Raw genomic sequence first — 22,580 nt, 5'->3', positions numbered from 1 at the left:
CCGGTATTGAGAAACTTTCTTCGATGAAATGAGTCTATAATTAAAAATAACACTTGACTCAGTAGGCTTACATAGTTTGGTACATTCAAATAATTGGTAAGGGTCTCAAAATGATGACATGTATCTTGAAGATTTCATAATCACACCATGTCAACCTGTCACTTCTGCACAATATATCCAAACTGCCTGTTTAATTATAATTATTTGTAACGTGTGTGACATTTGTGTACATTTAAATTTGCATTTTATTCCCCTATTCTTATCTTTTATCTCTTTATTTCTACCCTCCTTATTTTTCTACCACTTCCTACTATGCCTGTGTTACTGCAACAACCGACTTTCCCCCAGGGGATCAATAAAGTATTATCTTGAGTATCTGAAAAAAAGTATCTCCAAATGACCAAGTATCCCAAACAGGGTGACTTCATGTTCAATATAAATATTGGAATCCTGGTGGATGATGAGTGGCTCATAATGTGTTAGTATGTATCTCATTATATCAAGTATATCATACTGACGTATAAGTTTAGTATTTCAGAAGAAATGACTCTCAAAAATATTACAAAGTTTTTGAAAATATTAAGTTGTGTCTTCATATTTAGATCATAACATGTTGGTAAATGAACTCTTATATAAAATGAGGTCATTAATCCTATCAAAGTCCCTATTCTAAGATTTACATGATTTATTATAATTTATTATGTATTATCTATTAATTATTTTTTATGTGTCTATCAAAGTGTAATTCTCAGTAAATACAAAAGGAAGTATCTTTCATGTTTTCATTTAAATGTAAAGGTATCTGTTCAGTCTGGCTTTTATGTCATTGTCAAGCACTTTGAATTGCAGTTGATTTGTATAAAAGGTGCTATATAAATATAGCTTGATTGATTCATGGCAAATTCAAATTATTTCAATATCCAAACAATCTTCTTGTGTATTTCTGACTTTTTGAACTGTTTTGAGTTTAACATCTGTTTTTGAAGGTAATGTATTTGAAAGAAGGGTCCCATTTAGACAACATTAAATGGTCATTTAATTTTAAATGGAAGTTATCCATGATTGACTCTTGACAATTCATCTAAACTTAGCTATTGTTGGAATTCAGTTGAGGTGTACAAACTTAACACCGCCTCGATCTTACCTTTAAGAATTGCTAAATTAAATGAGGTTTTTTACAAAATCACCCCAGGAAACTGAGGACATAAATAAGAATTTACATCCATGAGTCAACATGAAGTCAAAGGAACACCATTGTGTCAACTTTGACCTCAATAACTTTCTTAATAACTATTAGTAGAGTATAAGAGTATTTCTAATGCTTTCCATTTTAATTCCTTAAAAATCAAGCAGCATAAAAGTAATTGATGATGGATAGATCTGTGTAAATCTTAGCTGTATATAATACCCCTCATAAACTAAAGATTAGTTGGTTAATGCTGTCCTGTAACTGTAAGGATAATGTCAAAGAAATTACATTGGTATCTGTTTCACTGGGTTTCAAACCCTCATTTTAATACAACAATAAGCAGACAAATTAGAAATCTTAATAAAAACAAACATGGACGAGTACAAAAAAATTCTGTCTTTACTTCAGAGTTCAGTACCTTTCCCTTCCCCACCTGGTGTGGGACTTCCACCAGGAGGCGCCAGAGCAGAGCAAGAGCACAGCACAAATACCAGTACAAAAACCAAAAGAAGGACAGCTGAGAGGGCAAGGACAGAAAGGCAACCCAGACACTGAATAAAGAAAGGAGAAGGAAGGATAGTTATAAACACCATATACCATGACAGAAAAGTGAGAAGGGAGTATTTTTCGCTCTTAAGTTATTTGGTCTACTTCAAGGCCTCTTCCATGGCAGAGGCCAGAATATAAACAAATGGATCAGACAATTACTGCATTGATTCACATGCAACCCTCCCCTCCCCCTGTTTTTTCTTAGAAAAGGACTATGCACATTTGATATGACATGATGTCACTACTTGCTATGCCAACGCCATCCAAAAGCACTGATTTCACAATTCATGTGTACTGCAGAGATAAAAAGAAATGGTTGACTCAAATGTACTGTATAAAAACCAAAAATTCAAACTGTATACAACCAGGACACGTAAGTTCAACTTGCTTTGTTCATTGGTCAACTCTCTGGCAAGTTCACAACTGACAATGAGTTCAAGAAAGATGTTTTGTCCTTATATTTACAACTCTTTTTTATGGTAAAGTCCTTGTAATGAGGTGTGGATGAAATCTCAGCCCTGGTTCCTTTGGATTAATCCGCACTGTGTCCAAATGACAGATACAAGTACATGGTTTATGTGGGTGTATATGTACGTGTCTGCAGATGCAGGACTTAGCAAAGGAACTTGGAAATGTTTTTTCCTTTGTCATCTATGTGTGACAACATGCTACTGTTTGTTTCCTTAATTTTCAAGCTTGCATTTGAAGACTTCTTTTGTGAGAGGGCAGAGCTAGAGTATAGCATTTTGACTGCAAATAAAGCTTAGAATAAAACCAACGTCTCTCTTAAATTGCCAGGCACTCTTTTGTTTTTGGCATAATATTTCAGCTTCCATTTTGATTAAAGCCATGAAATCCAATCTTAATCTTGAAGCTTTGACTCACTACAACAACACATGGTAGGGGAGGACCTCAATACTCACTGCTTTTCCAATTTGTTTGTGTGCGTGTATCCGGGTGTGCATGTCTCAGAAATACCATCATATATCCACTGGGTGCATGAGTGTATCGAGTCAATCACAGTCAAGTCAGTGCGGGAGCCTCCGTGCCAGTCAGTCACAAAGTGTGTGAGGTAGTGTGTTGGTGTCAGTGCTTTGCTGGTTGGCAGGCTAGATGTCAGAAGGACTGTGTAGTCTAACATTCAATAAGATTTGACTCCGTTATGGGGAGGGGGGAGGAAAAATCATTTGCCTCGAGCCACTCAAAGTGCTATATATAAGCATGAATATCAATGAGTGTGTTTCTCAGTGTAATGAGTAAAGGGCTGGTCGAGAGAAAGCTGGACAAGTAGTTGACATGACACACATGTCAATTAAATCAGAGCAAAGAGTGTCTCTATTTGTCCGTATGCTTCGCACCTCCATGCTGCTCTTTTGTCGTCCACTCCTCAACTCTCATTAGCTGCCACCAGCTGGCCTAATCCCTGGCGCACAAACACAGCCTGTATGTCCTTGGTCTTGATGCAGAAGTCACAGGCCCAGACTGCGGCACTCTCTCGAGTCAGCAGCCCGTATGCAGGCTCTGTAAGGCCTGTGCAGTCACGATGGAACCAGCGTTGGCAAGATGCCTCACAAAGAATGGCGTCCTGATCGTCATGTACCTCTGCCATGCAGAGGCCACAAGGGAAAACCATACCGGGGCCACCGAGCTTCCCAGGGCCAGAGCCAGGCCCAGTCGAGGGGGCAGCAGGGCCGGGGGGCAGTGGAGACTGAGTGTTAGGGGTGGAAGTGGAGTTAGAGGGGGGGTTGGGGTTACTGCCGGGAGTGTTGCCACCGTTGTTGTTGGTCATGTTATTCTGACCTGAATTGGAGGCTGGGTTTGGCAGGGGACCACCAGCACCTGGAGTGTTGTTCTGCTGGTTATAAGGGGTGGAGCCAGGAGCAGAGTTAGGTGGAGTGGATTGTTGCTGCTGCTGGGTCGAGTTGTTCGAGTTGGGGGTGTTTGTATTATTTGGGGGTTGTAGCTGACCAGGTGGGGGATGCTGAGTCTGGCCAGAACCATTCAGGGGACCAGTTGGAGAAGAGTTTGGGTTAGACTGAGGTGGCGCTGAGGGAGGTTGACCAGGTGTGGTGGCGTTTGGCTGCTGCACATCAGGGTGACCAGGGAACCCTCCACCTGGCTGTGGAGGGCCAGAGTTAGGTGGAGGGCCAGGAGTGGTATTATTAGGAGGCGGGCCATTAGGATTTAGGTTAATCTGTTGTTGCTGCTGTTGCTGCTGCTGCTGCTGCTGCTGCTGAGGCCCAGGTGGTGGCCCTCCACCACCAAAGTTTTTTCCATCATCGTTGCCTGGCCCTGGTGGGCTTGGGCCAGCATACGGACCATCCTGTGAGGGAGGGAACTGTCCTTGGGGAGGCATACCTGGCAACCCTCCAACCATATTGCCTCCTGGGCCGCCACCAATGGGCCCCATCATGTTCATCCCAGGACCCATCCCTCCTCCCATGGGAGGCAAGGGGCCATGTGGTGGCCCTCTAGGACCTCCACCACCAGGCAAAGGTGGGCTGTTGAACGGGTGTCCACCCTGTCCATGCTGCTGCTGCTGCGGCATACCAAAGCGAGGGTGGGGAGGCCCCCCTCCTCCAGGACCTCCCATAGCTCCTGGGGACAACATGGGATTGAAACCTGGCCCAGGGTGCATGGGTGGACTAAAGTTTGGTGGCATATTGAACTGAGAAGGCCCACCTGGAGGGAATCCGCCACCCCCTCCTCCTCCTCCACTGCCACCTCCACCACCACCTCCGAAGCCGGGCATGCCTCCAAAGCCTAGCTGATGGTGAGGTCCAGCATTGGCTGGGGGGCCAAACGGAGGCCGGCGTCCAGGCTGGCCGGCGCCTGGTCCTCCCGGGCCTCCCATGAAGCCCATGCCACCGCCCATTCTGCCTCCACCGACATAACCACCTCCTCCTCCGCCTGCGCCTGGGCTGGGGAGAAATGGAGCACTGACTGGTCCACCTGCGCCCGTGGGTCGGGATGGGGGTCCAAAGTCATCGTCAAAAGGGTTGGAGGCCACCAGGTGGTCCACCATGGGAGTTGGTGGGGGTGCAAACTCAGTTAGGTGGGAGAACCCAGCTGCCTAAAAGTTATAGAATAGAAGATACATTTTTTTTAATTACTTTAAAAAAATGTTTTATAAATAATGTCATCACATAGATTATTCTTCACACTAAGAGAGGATTTATTTCAAGTCAAAAAGGATTAAGATTTCTAGAAGGTAACCTGCGTGGTGGATTTCCTTGCCTTCTTCTTCTCTGGGCTCTTCATCTGTGAAGCTGGAAAAGTCAAATAAGGAGGGATGGGGTTGATAGGAGTAGATATAATATTAGCCACAACAAAGACAGACCTTATATTTAATGTTATTAGTCCACCACCAGTCAGGTGCAGCATCACATTTGGATTGGCCAATACCCCTTAGTGACAGAGTGGAGCAGCTTTAGACCTAGGGCCTCTTTTTCAAGTCCAACAGTTGGGATGAAATCAATGATGGGACATAGACTGGCATGAGGACAAGATGCTGAACATCCAGGCGTTATCATCACCAAGGATATGAAGCCTTGAAACGCAAATGACCCAGGCAGACCAAAATGACCCAGGCGAGAGGGAGAGAGGCCGCAAACAGAGGCAGTAAAGGTAAGGTCAATGAGGGAGACAGGAAAAGACGAAAACATGAAAACGAGGAAACGGAGCTGAAGGTACATTGATAGCAAGATAGACATGAACCCCGATCACAGATCCACTCTGTGAGAAACAGCCACCACCGGAGACAGTCGTGAAGTTTACATATGGGGGAAGGCGAGAAGGGATTTTGCTAACAGCACCAGTGCAGCCCATTGCAGCGCAGTAATGTACGGTGGCCCTGAAGTGCAAATCACAACGGCAATTCAGAAAACACTACGGCAAATAAAAAACACTACAGCAATTCAGAAAACACTACGGCAAATCAGGAAACACAAATCAGAAAACACTACGGCAAATCAAAAAAAGGATAAACCAGTCCAATCGGCAATGAGTCATGTCCCCTGAGGGTACCTGCTTCTTCCCGTTTGGTTAATGCCGTTGTGTTTTCTGATTTGTTGTAGTGTTTTCTGAATTGCCGTTGTTTTCTGATTTCTGAATTGCTGTAGTGTTTTCTGATTTCTGAATTGCTGTAGTGTTTTCTGAATTGCCGTAGTGTTTTCTGATTTCTGAACTGTTGTAGTATTTTCTGAACTGCCGTTGTTTTCTGATTTCTGAATTGCCGTTGTTTTCTGATTTCTGAATTGCTGTAGTGATTTATGATTTCTGAATTGCCGTTGTTTTCTGATTTCTGAATTGCCGTAGTGTTTTCTGATTTCTGAATTGCTGCAGTGTTTTCTGATTCCTGAATTGCCGTAGTGTTTTCTGATTCCTGAATTGCTGTAGTGTTTTCTGATTTCTGAATTGCCGTAGTGTTTTCTGATTCCTGAATTGCTGTAGTGTTTTCTGATTCCTGAATTGCTGTAGTGTTTTCTGATTCCTGAATTGCTGCAGTGTTTTCTGATTCCTGAATTGCTGTAGTGTTTTCTGATTTCTGAATTGCTGTAGTGTTTTCTGATTTCTGAATTGCCGTAGTGTTTTCTGATTTCTGAATTGCTGTAGTGTTTTCTGATTCCTGAATTGCCGTAGTGTTTTCTGATTTCTGAATTGCCGTAGTGTTTTCTGATTCCTGAATTGCCGTAGTGTTTTCTGATTCCTGAATTGCCGTAGTGTTTTCTGATTCCTGAATTGCCGTAGTGTTTTCTGATTCCTGAATTGCTGTAGTGTTTTCTGAATTGCTGTAGTGTTTTCTGAATTGCCGTTGTGATTTGCACTTCAGGGCCACCGTAGTAATGGATGATTCCGATCTGATTGGGAGATGGGTGAAATCAATTCCTACCTTTGCTTCGTTTTCCTTGTCCCGCCAGTAGTCTCCCCGATTCGGCAGCCATTAGCTAATATGACTGTCGGTGAAGTGGCATATCACCGTTCATGTGCAAGAAAAAAAAAGTTAAAAATGACGACGTCTGGAAGGCAATGTGCCGAGAAGAAGGTGGAGATCTGCCTTCAGGTCATGTCAATATTGCTAAAATGAGCAATTACTAACACGTATAGTTAACTTGGATAGTTTCACGCCGGCCCAGGTCTGAAAAACTCCTTTTCCAGCTGCAAATCTTTCGCCACGGTGTCTGTCACGCCGGGATTTGGTCACCAAATAAACCTCAAACGGAGCTGGTTCACACTCTCACAAGTCCTGCTGCAAGCCAGTTTCCACACGCTGAGAGAAACTGGTTGCTTGCTACCTGGCGTGACTGCCAGCACAAGCACCCCACCTCCCTCACTGGATGATCACTTACAGATGTGTAGCAAGGGAACCCAACCAGCTAGCTAAAACAAGCTAGTGACTACCTTGGTATAACTAGCTAGCCACGTTATCCAAAATGTGGCTTTTGCTAGCAGCGTTCAGATTTCCCCACCAGAAAATAAACCGAAAACCTTCATTTATATGTCTACATTCGTTCGTGGAAATGTGCATTTGATTTCACCTTTCATAGATAAGATACAGCAATCGATCATGTGTTGAAATTTGTTGTTTACTATGCTAACATTAGCCGGCTAGCTAACGTTAGCATGTCACTGAAGATAGCTAGCCATCTTGCAGACTTGTCTTGGAAGCAAACTGTACCCTTTCTCCGATGCTCGCTCTGCTGTCCTTTAAATTGAAACTCTCTGGTGTGTCATTGCCAGCCAAACCAGTCCTCACTCGATGTGTGCTTGTTGATCCACCACTCAACTATAATTCATTCAAAAACGCAAATTTTGCCATAATTATCATGGCCTTCTATCGCCACCGGACAAAGAGGGACAAACAGGAGTATCGCGCACGATGGAAGGATCCATCTCAACGTGAAAAATGGGGGTGTCGATAAGTATACCACATTAATATGTTATGTATTTCTGTAATTATTGATTCCAAGACATTTTGCAATGTATGATAAATAAGTTAAAACTGTTTAATTTCGTAAAACATACCAGGAACACTTTATTTTACTGTATTTATGTCAAAATGCAGAATTCGTGTCGTACCTTTTTACTGTCACATGTGGAACAGCTCAGAGCGGACCATTTTCCAACTCTAGCCTGTGCAATTAAAGAAGGGCCGGACATTAATTAGACAGCCAATTAAGCCCATTATCAAGTGACACCATGATTAATATTGAATTAACGTACAACATCAAAATATTAATAAGACTGTCAACTTCAATTTAAAGCTGCAATCTGAGTAAACTTTCACATAAATGGAAAGAGTATCTGTGTTAGCAGAGAAACCTGTGCAGTCCAAGACTGAAACTGTGAGTTATACATACTAGATCCAAGTCTCTTGTAGAATAAACTGTACATTTAGATTAACAGTTTTCTAAATGTTATTTATCTTATCATTTAAATATTTATGGAAGGCTTTTAAGCTTACAGTGTTTTACTCCGTGAAACATACCAGGACATTTTTGTTTTACTGTATTTATGTCAAAATACATGCAATTAAAGAAGGGCCTGACATGAATTAGACAGCCAATTAAGCCCATTATCAAGTGACACCATGATTAATATTGAATTAACGTACAACATCAAAATATTAATATGACTGTCAACTTCAATTTAAGTTGCAATCGGTGTAAACTTTCACATAATCCAATCCAATCCACTTTATTTATATAGCACATTTAAAAAAAAATCAAGTTTAGCAACGTGAGGCCCAGTGAGGTAAAATAAGTTAAAACACACAGAACATAAAATGCTGTCAGAAAATAAAATAAAAGAATCATGATAAAACAAATAAAACACTTTAAAAATAAATAATAAAATAAATAAATAGAATAGAATAAAAACACTATATGGAAAGAGGATGTGTATATGTGTTAGCCAATATTCCTCATGATGACATGGACTACAATCAATATGTAGGCTATTTGCTTTATTTTCTCACTTGCTATTTTGGCACGTGTGTAATTATTGTTTTGCGTAGCACAGGTGAAACAGAGTTTGCATCAGTTGTAAGGGCAAATGATAATAACTGTCTCAGGAAAAAGGTGCATCATTCTTTATTACTTTAGGATTCATGCTATATTTAACTCACAATCAAGTGATACCATGATTAATATTGAATTAACGCACAACATCAAAATATTAATATGACTGTCAACTTCGATTTAAGTTGCAATCTGAGTAAACTTTCATATAAATGGAGAGAGTATCTGTTTTAGCCAATATTCCTCATGATGACATGGACTACAATCAATATGTAGGCTATTTGCTTTTTTTTCTCAGTGGCTATTTTAATAATAATAATAATAATAATAATAATAATAATAATAATAATAATAATAATAATAAATGTATTTATATAGTACCTTTTAAAAACAGGTTTACAAAGTGCTTTACAGAGTGCAAGACATAGCTAGAAGAAAAAAAACCACAAAAGCACATGACAATGGTTTAAGAGAACTAAAATGAGTTGAGTAAAAACAATAATAAAAAAGATGCAGAAATTAAAAAGTCAGTGATGAGTTAAGAAGTAAAAGCACATTTGAAAAGGTGTGTTTTAAAAGAGATTTAAAAGAGGACAAGGATGTGGCTTGCCTGATCTTTTGGCACGTGTATGATTATTGTTTTGTGTAGCACAGGGGATACAGAGTTTGCATAAGGGCAGATGATAATAACTGTCTCAGAAAAAATGTGCATCATTCTTGATTACTTTAGGATTCATGCTATATTTAACTCACAATCTAATTCTACCTTGCTGTCTACAATTAAAAGCTAATCACCGCCCACCAGGTCCTGCCTCCCCCTTCTATCTTCAGACCCCCTCCTCTCCTCTACTCTACTCCAGGCGCATACAGGAGTCTCATTGCGACTGGAGCGGGCTGTGAAGGACCAGGCAAGCCACACTGGGAATGGGACCACGAATCAAAAGCAAGAAGAACTTTGCCCTCTTTCGGGTCTTCCCACTTCGAAGACATCTGTTCATTCAAAGGGAATGATATTTTTTCCCTGAGCAGAGGAAGAAGCAGGTGTAAGAAAGGTACAAATGGGATAAAGTAGTTTTATTGTGCCAAAAAGGCATGCAGGCTGTAAGTTTGTACCTACACACATTTTGTGAGAATATAGCCATTGAGTTGTTAGAGGCTGTAAACTGAGGTGTGGGGATCCTCCAGGCTCTATCCTAGAATAAAGCAGCGGAAGTCTTTTGTTAGAAAGGCTGTGATTTCTAAAGGTGCGTCTCTGGGGCCCTGCTGGTGCATGGCGCTAAAAGGTGTCGTCGCAGGCGGAGAACTTTATCGCTTTCCAGCTGAGTTACAATGGCAAAGTGGTTCAAAGAGTTCCCCATCAATCTGAAGAATGGTACCGACAGGATCCGTTCAGCTTCCGAATCAGGCTCACAACCAAGAGCTAACAAAACCGGGTTAGTGGCAAGCATAGGTACCAAAGCAACTGGCTCCAAAACGGGCCATCGTAAGAACTCCTCTCCTGACAGCACAGGTGGAGGAGTCGGGTCTCTCTTGTCTGGGAGAAATCGGAAAAACTCGGGGATAGAGTTGAGCAGAAACGGTGCAAGTCCCTCCAAAGATGGGAAAGTGTGGGACAACCTGCTGTCCGGGAAAAGTCGTAAGAACTCCAAAGCTGAGCCGGTGTTTGAGGAGCAGCAGCTGCAGCAGCACAGACCTCTGAAGAGTTCACCGTCTGCAAACGCTTACATCAGCCGACTGATCAGGGTGGACAAACAGGACAAAACTCCAAACTTCAACAGCAGCACCATCACCAACCAAGTGGTACCTGAGGCAGAGAAACCTGTGCAGTGCAAGACTGAAACTGTGAGTAATACATACTAGATCCAATTCACTTGTAGCATGATCAGTACATTTAGATTAACACTTTTCTTAATGTCACTTATCATTTAAATATTTGTGGAAGGCTTTTAAGCAAGTCCTTCCAACTAGTTATACCAAAATGGTATGAGGAATGTGATAGACTACTTTCACCACAGTGACACAACTACCAGGGTACTAAAGTGGTACTTTTTCCATAGTGATACCACAGTATGACTACCACGATTTTACAATTACCATCATATATTTGACAAGTAGTACCATAGCACATTTACAATAACCATGGTTTTCAAACTATGGTATCACTAAGGTAATATTACCATAGTAAAATTTCTTATGGGCAGATATATCAGAAATTAATATTATGCATTTTATTATAACACATTTAGGCATCTGACAGCTAATACATTAGTTTCAGATTTAGAGGCTGTATTGAAAACTTTATTTTTTAAACCAAGCCAGTGTAAGGATGACTCTTATTAAACTAAATATAGGCTATAGTTGATCAAATGAGCATTAAACTATATCACTTTCAGTATCATATCAGTGAACATCAATAGTGGAAAAAAAGTAAATAAGTACTGGAATTCTGTGCCAATATACAATTTAAGGTACACTGGATCCATTACATGCTCCTCTAAATTTCAGAAATCGATATCATACTTTTTTTCTCTACTGATTTTGTTTATTAACAAGATTTACCAAATATGCAACCTGACACAAAGTGAAGTTATTTAGTGAGCCAGTCCTTTAACAGCTGCATGTTTATGCTCATACTAATACATTTATGTACTAGTTCTTAAAATGAAATAATACAATATGCATTTTTATGAAATGGGCTACTCTCTGCATAATGAGTTCTTTAATTTCTATTTAAGTTCAAATATAGTGTGATCTTAAAATGTCTGTACTTTTACTTAAGTTGATTTGAGAGCATAACTTCCTGTGTTTTTAAAATGTGATTTTGAGTAACAGTAAGCATATGTTTTCCACCGTTGGTAATCTGTTTATAAAAGTATAACACAACAATGTAAGAAGCCTCACTAAAATAAAATTATATATATATATAAAAAAAAAACAATGTAAGAAGCCTAACAACTCTTTCATCCAATCACAACTTTAACTTTTGACAACTTAAGTGCATTGCTGCTGCTGTTGCTTCAAGGATTCTACCTTTAGTTGAGTATTTTTAGGGTATGGTTTCTACTTTTACATTAAGTTATACTATTTTTTGAGGGTGGTAGTACAATAAATTGAATCAATGGTGGCTTTCTTTCATTCTAGCAGCTGTCAAACACAATCCGTAAACCGGCAAAAATAACGTGGTGTCATTACTAATGACAATGAAGAAGCGATGACCCAGTCCAATCTCTGAAAATTGATATTATTGTTTCAGTTTCTCCCTCCTCTTTGTCTTCGCTTCACCCATTGTGTCCACACCTCCCAGCCTGTCTTTCTATCTCTCCCACTCTTCCTCTCCACCCTTCGTCCTCACACCCACCTCGCCTTGAATACAAAGCTGAGGTCAGAACTGAAGCCTTGCTTTCCTTTCCTGTATGTAATCTGGCTCAGTATTCCTCTTCCCTCACCCCCCCCCTCATCCCTCTTTTTCACCACATTTAGGCCCCCTGGTGAAGGCTATCATGTTATAAAAAGCAACGTGTTACTTGACACCTAGGTGCTAACCCAAGTCCCCCCCAGCTCAGCTTTGAAAAAAAAGGATGGACAGATTGAAAAGCCAGTGATAGTGATAGTGGGGAGATGGTGAGAAAAGTCATGGATAAAAGAAAGGGAGAATAAAATGTGAGTTTTATATTTCAAAATGTGGGTGAATACCCATTTTTGATGCATTATTCACGTTTGCAGCAGCCACAAGTTTTGATTGATTGAGTCGTGTAGCGTCTGCATTGAAATTTCCCTCTTAATAAAGTCTGCATTTTTCTACCTAGCTTCTCCAACTTAACACCTTAACAAAAGCTGTGTTTTAGTCTGCCAGGCCTTTTTCTCTTTATTCTAATACGAACAAATGTCAACAGTTCTTTGGCAAGGGGACACAACTGGAAGTGATTACAGGGGAACAGCTTCATTTTATGGCCTATACCATTGTCTTGTGGGTAGCAGCTTGTAAAATAAACAACAAACTATACGACACTGATAAGATGACGAGCGAGTCGGGCATGACTGGTGGAGTAGAATAGAGGTTGTTGACAGAGAAGAGGAAGGTCTTTACTACTAAAGTGCCTCTTTAGTCTAGATGTAAAACCAGGTATTCTTCTGGATACGTGAAGCCTTAAGTGTTCACTTCAGTAAAATTGCCTTCTTTTCTGTCTGTCTGTTTGAACTGGTCTTAAATTATACAAGCCTAAAAAACAAAAAACATTGTCCAAACAATTCAACAATTCATTTTTAGTTCCAACCCATTCAGTTACTTTTTTTTCAGGCTTTAAATTGTTTTATATCTCTATTCCATATATATCTCTACTACCATTTTCAAGGAGAGAAGCTCGAACACAAGCTAAAATAATGGTTAGCTAGGAATTTGTACCATATCACTTTCGATCTGTTAAGTTTGAATGAGCTAACCATTAAACATAAGCTAATGGCAAGATTTAAACTATTCCTGGCTTGCATTACTGTGAGCTAGCTAGCTGTATTGTGTAATATTCTAAAGAGGCGTTTTTTGACTGCAGGAACTTTACCCCGGAACTAGGGACTTTACCCCTGAAACTCATGTGTTTCAACCGGAGGAACCAGGATCTAAATTTAGTTCAGGGGTAGATAATCTCCCCCCTGAAAAGTCCCTGCTTGGGGGGGTAGTACTTTTCAAAGGTCCTGGAACTTTCGGTTGAACGTAACGGTGTTTGTGGAGTTTACACAACTGTTGAAACACAGAGGGAGTTCCTGGGAATGCATACTAGTTTAGTTTTTTTAGATTTCAAAATATAATTTAATATAATTTTTTTTCTCCATACGTCACTGGCCTGATTTGCACACTCTAACCGGGACTTCAGCTCGCGGTTGAAACGTAGACAACAATGGGGGCACAGGAACCTTTTAGTTCCAGGGAAAGTAGTTCAGGGGGCTAAAAGACCCCGAAACTCTTGGTTGAAATGCACCTAAGCATATTACCTGCATGGATTTGGCTGAGTGCAGCTGTTAGACATCAGCTGACATTAGCATTTAACCTATTACTAGCTTAAATTTACAGTATAATTCTATCAAACAGTTTTTTTTGCCATTGGATTTTCATTACAATTTTGGCATTCAACCTATCACTAGCTTACATTTTTGTATCTAGCTAGTACCGTTCTACAATCAAACATTAGGATTTGCTTCAAATTGGCTAAATGCCTCTGCTACACAGCAACTAACATTAGCTTCAACCTATCACTAGCCAACACTACCATTAGCTCACTACTCAAATGTGAAATACTATCAAACACTAATACTTATCAGACCTGGGTAAATGCTATTGTTACCTGCTGTGCCATTATAGATTATGAGAAGAAGATAGATTTGATCTTTTCTTTGCTTCTCATTACCATTTTTCTTTCTAGTTGCGGACTCAGTTGCCAATTAACTTGACAGCAGTGATTCAGGATTTGTCAGATTTATTTAAATGATTTACAATCTGAGAACAGCAAAACAATATTATAACTGCATTTGAGCTTTAACCCTTAAAATAATGGTAACTGTGTAATTATGATTAAAAAACTCAGAGTGGTTGAAGTTAGACATTTCACGTCATATCAACATTACTATTATATTTTCCTTGAACTTTGTGCTTGTCTCTATTTACTCATTTTGAAATTGCCTATATAACGATTTCCCTGCATCTTTTTGATTCAGTTAATCATCCTCGAGGATTACGCAGATCCCTTTGATGCACAGAAGACCAGAGAGCAAAGAGAGGCAGAGAGGGTTGGTGAGAACGATGGTTACATGGAGCCTTATGATGCCCAGCAGATGATCACAGGTAAGACTTATGTAGCTGTGATATTTTTAACAGCTCCTGATAACAATAACTGGATCTCTATGTTTGACTAGAATCCTGCCTTTTCACAGGATTCCTGTTTTCTTTCTCCCAGTCGGACCATTGAAACTATGAACTTGCTCCCTCAGCGCTCTCGGTGCCCCTGTGGGGTTGCTGTAGTAACTGTGTTGCGTTCGGACAATGGGTGCAGTTTCCTGCTCCTTCTTCCTCTTTCCTGTTTCTGTTTCCTGGTACTATTCTCTAAAAAGGAAGTTGGCCCTCTCAGCTCCCCGTCGCCTCCTCTCCTGTGTAACCCCCTATATGGACCTGTCTGGCCATTTATCAAAACTTCCCAGCATGGAGGAAGACTGGTGGTCCGCCATCCAATCACATGCTCTCCTGACCTTTTCTTCCATCACTCCATTGTTTCAACCCAAAGGGTTACACAATAGCCTGCTGTGAATGTGAACATGTTCTCTCTAAAAGATTTGGCTTCAATCAGTGACCAGTACTACTTCCAGGCCTCCTCAGAGAAGTCTACAGAGGATGTGATGATGTGACTGAGTCAATTTATGAGGCTTAAATCATGCTGAGGAAGTGAGCAAGAGCCTGATGCCAACTTGACTCAATGCACAAGGATATGAGAGTAGGGCAGCATTAGTATGAACACGCTATAAAGCAGTTCGCATAAGTGAATGAAGCCCTGTTTATTAGGGGAAATAACATGTTTGTTGACTCAAAAAGGTTGTCATGGTTCAGCAATAACTGGTGGCACTGTACACTGAATTTCTGAGTAGGCTGTCTTTCTGAGTAAATACACAGCACAAAGTAAGAGCTGTAGATTGTATACAGAAGTACCATAACTTTAAAAGGTGTTCAGATAAATCACCATGCAACAACAACAAACTTTAAGCAACACTGGAAATGTATAAAGGTTCACAATTTTAGCAAATCAGTAGTCTTAATCAGCATGATGTACCATGATTCTTCTTTTACACAAACAAATCATATTAGGAGGACACATCATGCTTTTCATGGTCAGGCACCTGCATATCTTATGGAGCTCATACCACCTCTATAGCACTATGCTCCCAACATGCAGGCCTGCTCGTCGTACCTAAAGTCTCTAAAAGTAGTATGGGAGGTAGAGCTTTCAGTAGGAGGCAGACACCCTCTCTACTTTTAAGATTAGGCCTCAAGCTTAAACAGTAGCTAACAGTAATATTCTTTTCTTTTTGATAAAGCTGATAGTTATGGCTGGCTCAGGCTTTGACCAGCTCTTAGTTATGCTGCTATAGGCTTAGACTGCCAGGGGAACTGACATACTTGGATCCTCCAGCTGCTACTACTATCTGTCTCACCACTATCATCTGTCTCTTCTTCATCTCTCTCTCTTCATCTCTCTCTATCCCTCTTTCCAACCCCAACACAGTCTCAGCAGATGTCTATCTAACATGAGTCTGGTTCTGCTCGAGGTTTCTGCCTGTTAACAGAAGTTTGTCCTTGCCTCTGTAACTTGCTAAATGCTGCAAAGTGCTCTGCTCATGGTGGATTAAGATGAGATCAGACTGAGTCCTGTCTGTAAGGTGGGACTGGATCCTATCCTGTCTTGATGTTGGGTCCATGTTAATAGTATAACAGAGTACAGTCTAGACCTGCTTGGTTTGTAAAGAGTGTTCAGATAACATTTGTTGTGATTTCCTGTTACATAAATAAAGATTGATTGATGATCAGCACAAGCACAGTATATCAATCTTAGTGAGTCATGCACAATTTCACATCACCCTAGTGCATTAGTCACTCTGGTAACACAGGATGTGGGTAGTAGCTAATGGTTTTAATACCAGTTGATAAATCATTCACTACTTAGTAAAACATTAATACAAACTTTTGGGCAATAGGGCCTGAACCCAGTTAAATGATTTGGCTGTATAACCACTCATCTCCTGAACAAAAAACTATTCAATCACAACTTATTAAGCATTTATAAACAGTTCACCAACATCCATAATTGTAAAACAAAGGGAATAAACACTAGCTGATGGTGTTGTGACCACATGGGAGATTAAACATTCTGTTTCCAGAGTTTTGTACTGTCTCTAACAGTATTGTGTTCCAGGCAAAGATTGTCTGAGAAGTAGACATTAGCACTCTGTTGTAGGTTTCTGAACAACTGCTCTAAAGTCTAGAGTTTAATGTATTGAATGCAGCTAATTTGCAGTATTGGAGACCAAAGTTAAAATACTTGGATGAGAGAATAGAGCCTAGAGGAGTTAGCAAATGTTAGCTTTTGATTGTTTACCAAGGTGGGCCTGAAATTTGTGTATCTGCGATGTAGTTTGTGAGACTGATATTGGCCTTTAAATAGCAGGTTTTTTATAAATGTATTGGTGCAACATGGACAGCTGACTCCTCAGAATATTTTTTTAGCATAAGCAAATACTGAAAAGGCATTATTCAGGTCACCATGACAGTAAACAGGACCTTGAATTACAAAACTGACATAGAACATTTACTCATTAAGAAAATAGTTACTAAGAAAAAAAATCAAGTTATAGATGGGGTAATTTTTTATGCACCTCCAAAGAGTCTTAATTCTTTGTGTAGCCAACAGATTTGCCCTCTGGTGGACATTAGACAGAATGCACATGTTAGCTCCTGGGCAAAGGTCCTCTCCTATACAATGTCCATGTTTTCTAAGTGGGGGTCCTGACTCCTGGCTTAGGGGGTCTTCCAGGCAATAGCCGAAGAGGAGGAAGAACAAATATAAAAATGAGTGAATAGTATTATTTGTGACACTGAAATTTTAATCCATAGAATATCTTTTTAGATGATATCAATCACTGCATAACGAAATATATCTTGATTTTTCATTTCACAATCTTTTGATTACAAAAACAACACACACATCACTCTATCCAATCAGAAATGAGCATGAGTGACACTGCTATGTTAGAAAGTTGCTGTATCCCTGAAAGCGGGCTACCCTCCTCCTCTACAAATGGAAACTTAGACCATAGAATACATCTAGAATGCCTCTAAAACTCGTTAGTATGAACATAAAGTATGGCTTTACTACATCAAGTAAAAATAACTCAAATGTGTATGTGTGATATTTGTCATTGTAATGTACAAGGAATTTAAGAAATGTTGCAAGAAGGGGTCCTTTCCAGAGGGTAATGCTTAATTGGTCTATGGCTCCGCAAAGCTGTCTTGGATGCTATTCTCCTCTCTTACACAGTCTTAATCTCTAATCTTTATTTTTTTTTACATTTAAGAGATCAGACGTCGGGGGTCCAAAGACCTGCTGAAGGTGTGTGTACTGACAGAGGTGAGTGAGGGATCAACAGAGGAAAGCCAGCCTGCACCCTTACAGATATACGACATCCCATACGAGGGGAGTGGTGATGGCGACAAGATGGGAGTCACAGGGCCTGAGCTGGATCCTCGTCCGTCTGCTGAGTATGAGTTGCCGTGGGAGTGGAAGAAGGAGCACATTGTCAGAACGCTGTCAGGTAGATGTCTATTAAACCACAACAGACGTCTTACAATGATACCTGAAAACAAGCATAATCTTGGAATTAGGGAAATTGGGGATTTGTTTTGTGTCTGTAAACTCTTGACTGACTTTCCTGCACGTTTGAATTGTTGGAAGTTCAAATAAATAAAAATGCCTCAGATACTTTTGGTTGTCCTAGTTTTACTGAACTAATAACCACTTACATTTATATAACATAGCCTCAACTGTGTCTCTGCTCTGCCTTGGATCGATATGAAGCATATTTGTTTCGAAAAACAACTCAGGCCTGCTTTTGCATGTATATTTTATACACTGCGTAGACCAACAGCATACAGAAAAACATCGTGCATGAATCATCAAACCGCCGTCTTCTTATTTTAGACTTACTGGAGGCTTCTGCACCCAGTTCAAACTCAGGCATAGACAGTTTTTTTTCTTTGCATAAATACATATCTTCTCTCATCATTCTTCTTCCCTCAGCACAGTTTGACAGCCCTGAACGCCCAGCCAAAGATGACACACCTCACCACACGCTCAGCAGGAAGCCCCAACTTCCACCAACCCAGCCCCAGCAGCAGAACCAACATCTGAGGCAGAAAAGCTGGACCCAGAAGATCCTGCGATCCTCTCCTCCGACCCTGTCGCCATCCTCCACCCCTGGCACCAACATTGAAACAGAGGCCTGTCATGTTGACCCCTCCCTGCCCCTGGAAAAACAGAGGTGAGAGGGGGAAAAAGGCAAAAAAAATTGTAATAAAACATGATCACTTGATAGGATTTCTCTGTAGATACATAAAAATGTTATGCTCAAACTATTTAGGGGAATTAATGTCAGAGTGTGTCTGCATCTGTTTCCTATTCCTGTAATACACCCTAGCTCTGGAGTAGTTCTGCATGTTAGAGTTACGTAAGAGTATTGCTCATTTCCAAAGGCTTTTATATGAAGAGCAACTCTCAACTTGATCAATAACAGATGAAATGTTATCCCGCCCTGTGTCTCAGCTGGTACCACGGCTGTGTGACTCGCCAGGAGGCGGAGTTTCAGCTGCAGTCCTGCAAAGAGGCCAGCTTCCTGGTCAGGAACAGCGAGTCGGACAACAGCAAGTACTCCATCGCCCTCAAGTGAGTGTAACCTGAAAGTGCGGCCGGTTGTGTCTCAAGGGAGGAAGTTTCACTTATTGATGATGTACTGTTGATTACGGAGGGATTAAATCTGGCCACTTGTAAACTAAACCTTTAAAAGTTTGTCTTGGTTAAACTTCTGCACAGTTACAATACAGTTACAAACAGAAGTTGATAACTAAAAGTAGATTTGACACATTATTCAGAGACGAATTTTTTTAAAAGTTCCCCTTTGGTACTTAATATTCTTATACCTGGTACTTACACTCACGGGTGCCAAATGGGAGTGAAAATTTTAATAATTACAAGGACCCCAAAGAAAATATGAGAGCATATGTGGTGTGGTATTTTTTTTATGGAGCCCAAATTCCCTGAAGGGGCCGATGCTTATTTTTAGAGGTTTGTATTCTCTAAAAATTATCTCTATGTACATGTAATCCCCATGATTAAACTTTATATCCAACTGTGCCATTTGGTCAAGCTCACAAACACATTCCTACTTTCATGCATATTTGCAACATCTCCAAATGAGTACCAGTCCACGCCATCAGTTACTATTTAAATCCCAATTTACTCCTGTTTAAGTCTTGTTTGTTAAAATCTACACTGCACAGCTGTTAGAGCTACAGTGTGTATAAATGGGAATATGGAGCGGTCAGATTCTAGATTCAAACGCTCCCTTGCTCACCCTCGTGTGCATGAAGCTCCAGAAGCGAGAGAGGCCACATTGAATACAAGAAGGCTTATGGCCCTTACTAATTTGTCCGTTCTGTGCAGCTGTAAAAACATGGATGTGCAAAATGGCGCTCTATGTGGAAGGAGACCCGCTAGGATGTAGATATAAAAGGCTTTAAGTCAACAAAATCAATATATATATATATATATAGCTAGGTGATTAAACACTAATTTAAACATACTTAAGAATATTATATTCTATTTTTACTAAGTCTGTACTGTTACCTGCAGATAAGTACTACGCACTGCACCTTTCATAAAATAATTAATTCATATTTTTATGACAACCTCAGGGACACTGTGGCAACAAGCAGTATCATGTGTTTTCTGTTAGTATTTCATTGTTAAATTTCTTTTTTGGTATTTTTTGTTCAAAGTAAGTTAACATCAATGAATATATTGGTTAAAATCTATTTGATATCATTATATTTATATTTTTTATTATAAAGGTAACACATTTAAGACCAATGATTTCTATCAGTCTAGCATCATGTTTGGATTAGTTGTTAGTGCATGTCTCTCCTCTGTTTGACTCAGGACGAGCCAAGGCTGCGTTCACATCATCGTCGCCCAGACCAAAGAGAATGGCTACACCCTGGACCAGAGCAGCTGTGTGTTCCCCAGCATCCCAGAGGTGGTGCACTACTACTGCGCCCAACGTCTTCCTTTCAACGGTGCTGAGCACATGACCCTGCTGCACCCAGTGCCTCGCGTATACTGACTCCTCCCCAGCCAGAGATAGATATACAAATCAAATACACTTCTAAGCAAACAGGGAAGAAATTATTCCAAAAATAACCTCACCTCTGATAGGTGTGTACTTCTACAGCTCCACCTTTATTTCAGAAACACCCACTGTAGAACTTGGCTGTATGATCCTATTGATGTGTTATCATGGTTTTTATCTGATCATCAGTTTGTAGCTCCCTCTTTGTTTAGAAACCTCAGATGCCTTCTTCTTCTTCTTCTGTCTTTATTTCCCTTTGATGTGCAGCTGATGCAAATCATCTGAGCTGCTGTTTTGCATGTGAACAAGGGGGAAGCACAACACAGCTGAGGAAATGTATTAATGATTAAATCTGACTCATAGCCAGATGTGAGGTTTTAATTATCCAATGTTGCTCAGTCAGACGCTTCATGTAATGTTTTAGTTATTATTACTAAGTCAAATTGAAATTAGAGGGTGTTTTAATGTGGAGGAAAACTCTTGTAGCTCTCTTTCTCCCCCTGGTGGATGTGCTGGTACACTGCACCGACATACCAACCCAAAGGATTTCCCTCTTTCCTCAAAATTGATAAAATCTGCCCACAGTGGATATCTTCCCTCTGATCAATATATGAACAAAGACGGTCTTTTTATCTTTACGCTCGCAGCATGTTTCTTATTTATGCTCTTATTCTTGTTAGTTCTCTGTAACCACTGTCCCCGGAGGATTTCCTCTGTTGTACTGTGAATGAGGGAGTTGTTTTCTACTCTATCTGCACTGTGAAGAGCGGGTGATTCATCCTGATGCAATGTGCTCAAAGAACCACGGATTTACAAGAATGAGGGCTTTTAATGACAAGATCTGAGGAGGCAGTTTATCTGTAGATTTTCTGGAAAACAAGCGACAAAATTTGGGCTAATATGTGTGAAATAATCCTGCTGATTATTAATATCTGTGTTAAGAAAACAGTATAAAGATGATATTTTACATGAACGTTTATTTACAGGTATAAGGGTAAGAAATAAAGGACTATTTAAATGAGGTTAACAACACAAGAGTGTTTAAATATTCTTATAAAAATGTGTTAAATGTGCTAAAATTGATGCTTTATTCCTTAAGATCTCTTGTTCCCCTTGTGCTAAGAGATGGAACACCAAAAAGAAAAGTCAGAAGCGCATTTTTTTTTGTTTTTCTTGTTTATCTTAGATGTAACTTAGACATTTTCTACGTCTTGTACACTGACAGAAGAGATATGCTGGAAACGATTGCAACACACCCTGTTAGACAATAAAAATCTGGTTAAAGGTTAGATTTTGTCTTGTACATTTTTGGAGGTCTGCCATTCCCACGTCTCCTCAGAGATTAAAAGATGTCAGGTTGTAGTTTTTGGCAGAGACCTGTACAGACACACCTGTTTTACATCTTTCATTTTTGATATGTGGAGACCTGTTGTTCAGACAGTGTAAAACAGATTGAAATAAAAGGTCCTGAATCTCAATGCTGGAGATCCTCTTTGAACCCTCCTCTGATCTTAATAAATCAACAACATAAACAGCAAAATGTGCGGGTGTGTTTTTGTCAGTGATGTTCGCCCTCAAAGTGAATGATCAAAGCATCAAACTGTCTCTACATCCCTGAGGAAGCAGCCTCTTCACTGATCCTGGCATGACTGAATGAGGGCATATTTGAGCATAATGAATCTTTAAACTATCGGTTTAATTGTGGTTTCAGCAGTTTGGTAGTTTGCTCGGATGGCTGCTGCTCAATTTCACTGAAAGGGGATCGATTATTTTGGCAGGTGAGAGGAAAGGTCTAGCTAGGGGATTAGGTTTTACACCGAGGATCATGTTGAGGACAAACATCTTACATACCTGCAAGAAACAGTGTGTATATCTGAGCTAAATGCAGC

General features: G+C 40.2%; 2 protein-coding genes across 6 annotated transcripts; one reads left to right on the top strand and one right to left on the bottom strand.

Annotated features, from left to right (window-relative positions):
* Window positions 1-1,484: 1,484 nt before the first annotated feature.
* On the bottom strand, window positions 1,485-7,834 carry pygo2 (pygopus homolog 2 (Drosophila)). 5 transcript variants are annotated; one of them, XM_034704531.1, is made up of 4 exons: window positions 7,817-7,834; window positions 6,630-6,693; window positions 4,955-5,007; window positions 1,485-4,811 (listed from the first exon to the last, which is right to left on the bottom strand). In XM_034704531.1, exons 2-4 carry the CDS (start codon window positions 6,679-6,681, stop codon window positions 3,126-3,128), a joined length of 1,791 nt encoding a protein of 596 aa, XP_034560422.1. In that variant the 5' UTR covers window positions 6,682-6,693; window positions 7,817-7,834; the 3' UTR covers window positions 1,485-3,125. The 5 variants fall into 5 exon arrangements, with proteins under 5 accessions (XP_034560422.1, XP_034560421.1, XP_034560420.1 ...); XM_034704530.1 differs by lacking the exon at window positions 7,817-7,834 and adding an exon at window positions 7,416-7,638; XM_034704529.1 differs by lacking the exon at window positions 7,817-7,834 and having other exon boundaries at window positions 6,630-7,638.
* Window positions 6,969-22,231, top strand: LOC117827764 (SH2 domain-containing adapter protein E-like). The gene is made up of 7 exons (XM_034704534.1): window positions 6,969-7,659; window positions 9,563-10,599; window positions 14,464-14,590; window positions 17,866-18,102; window positions 18,588-18,828; window positions 19,110-19,229; window positions 20,502-22,231. Exons 2-7 carry the CDS (start codon window positions 10,087-10,089, stop codon window positions 20,683-20,685), a joined length of 1,422 nt encoding a protein of 473 aa, XP_034560425.1. The 5' UTR covers window positions 6,969-7,659; window positions 9,563-10,086; the 3' UTR covers window positions 20,686-22,231.
* The last annotated feature ends 349 nt before the right edge of the window (window positions 22,232-22,580 follow it).

Source organism: Notolabrus celidotus, chromosome 16 (genome assembly GCF_009762535.1).
Source record: "Notolabrus celidotus isolate fNotCel1 chromosome 16, fNotCel1.pri, whole genome shotgun sequence".
Classification (NCBI taxonomy): domain Eukaryota; kingdom Metazoa; phylum Chordata; class Actinopteri; order Labriformes; family Labridae; genus Notolabrus; species Notolabrus celidotus.
The sequence above is the reverse complement of the archived record's forward strand: the minus strand, read 5'-3'. Positions and strand labels throughout refer to the sequence as shown.

Excerpts from the sequence above, each read along its gene's own strand:
- pygo2 (XM_034704531.1), bottom strand. The coding sequence starts at position 6,681 with ATGGCTGCCGAATCGGGGAGACTACTGGCGGGACAAGGAAAACGAAGC. Across the intron at positions 5,008-6,629 it reads ACAAGGAAAACGAAGCAAAG|CTTCACAGATGAAGAGCCCA; the intron begins GTAGGAATTGAT and ends TGACTTTTCCAG. Across the intron at positions 4,812-4,954 it reads CAAGGAAATCCACCACGCAG|GCAGCTGGGTTCTCCCACCT; the intron begins GTTACCTTCTAG and ends TATAACTTTTAG.
- LOC117827764 (XM_034704534.1), top strand. The coding sequence starts at position 10,087 with ATGGCAAAGTGGTTCAAAGAGTTCCCCATCAATCTGAAGAATGGTACC. Across the intron at positions 18,103-18,587 it reads CATTGTCAGAACGCTGTCAG|CACAGTTTGACAGCCCTGAA; the intron begins GTAGATGTCTAT and ends TTCTTCCCTCAG. Across the intron at positions 18,829-19,109 it reads CTGCCCCTGGAAAAACAGAG|CTGGTACCACGGCTGTGTGA; the intron begins GTGAGAGGGGGA and ends CCTGTGTCTCAG.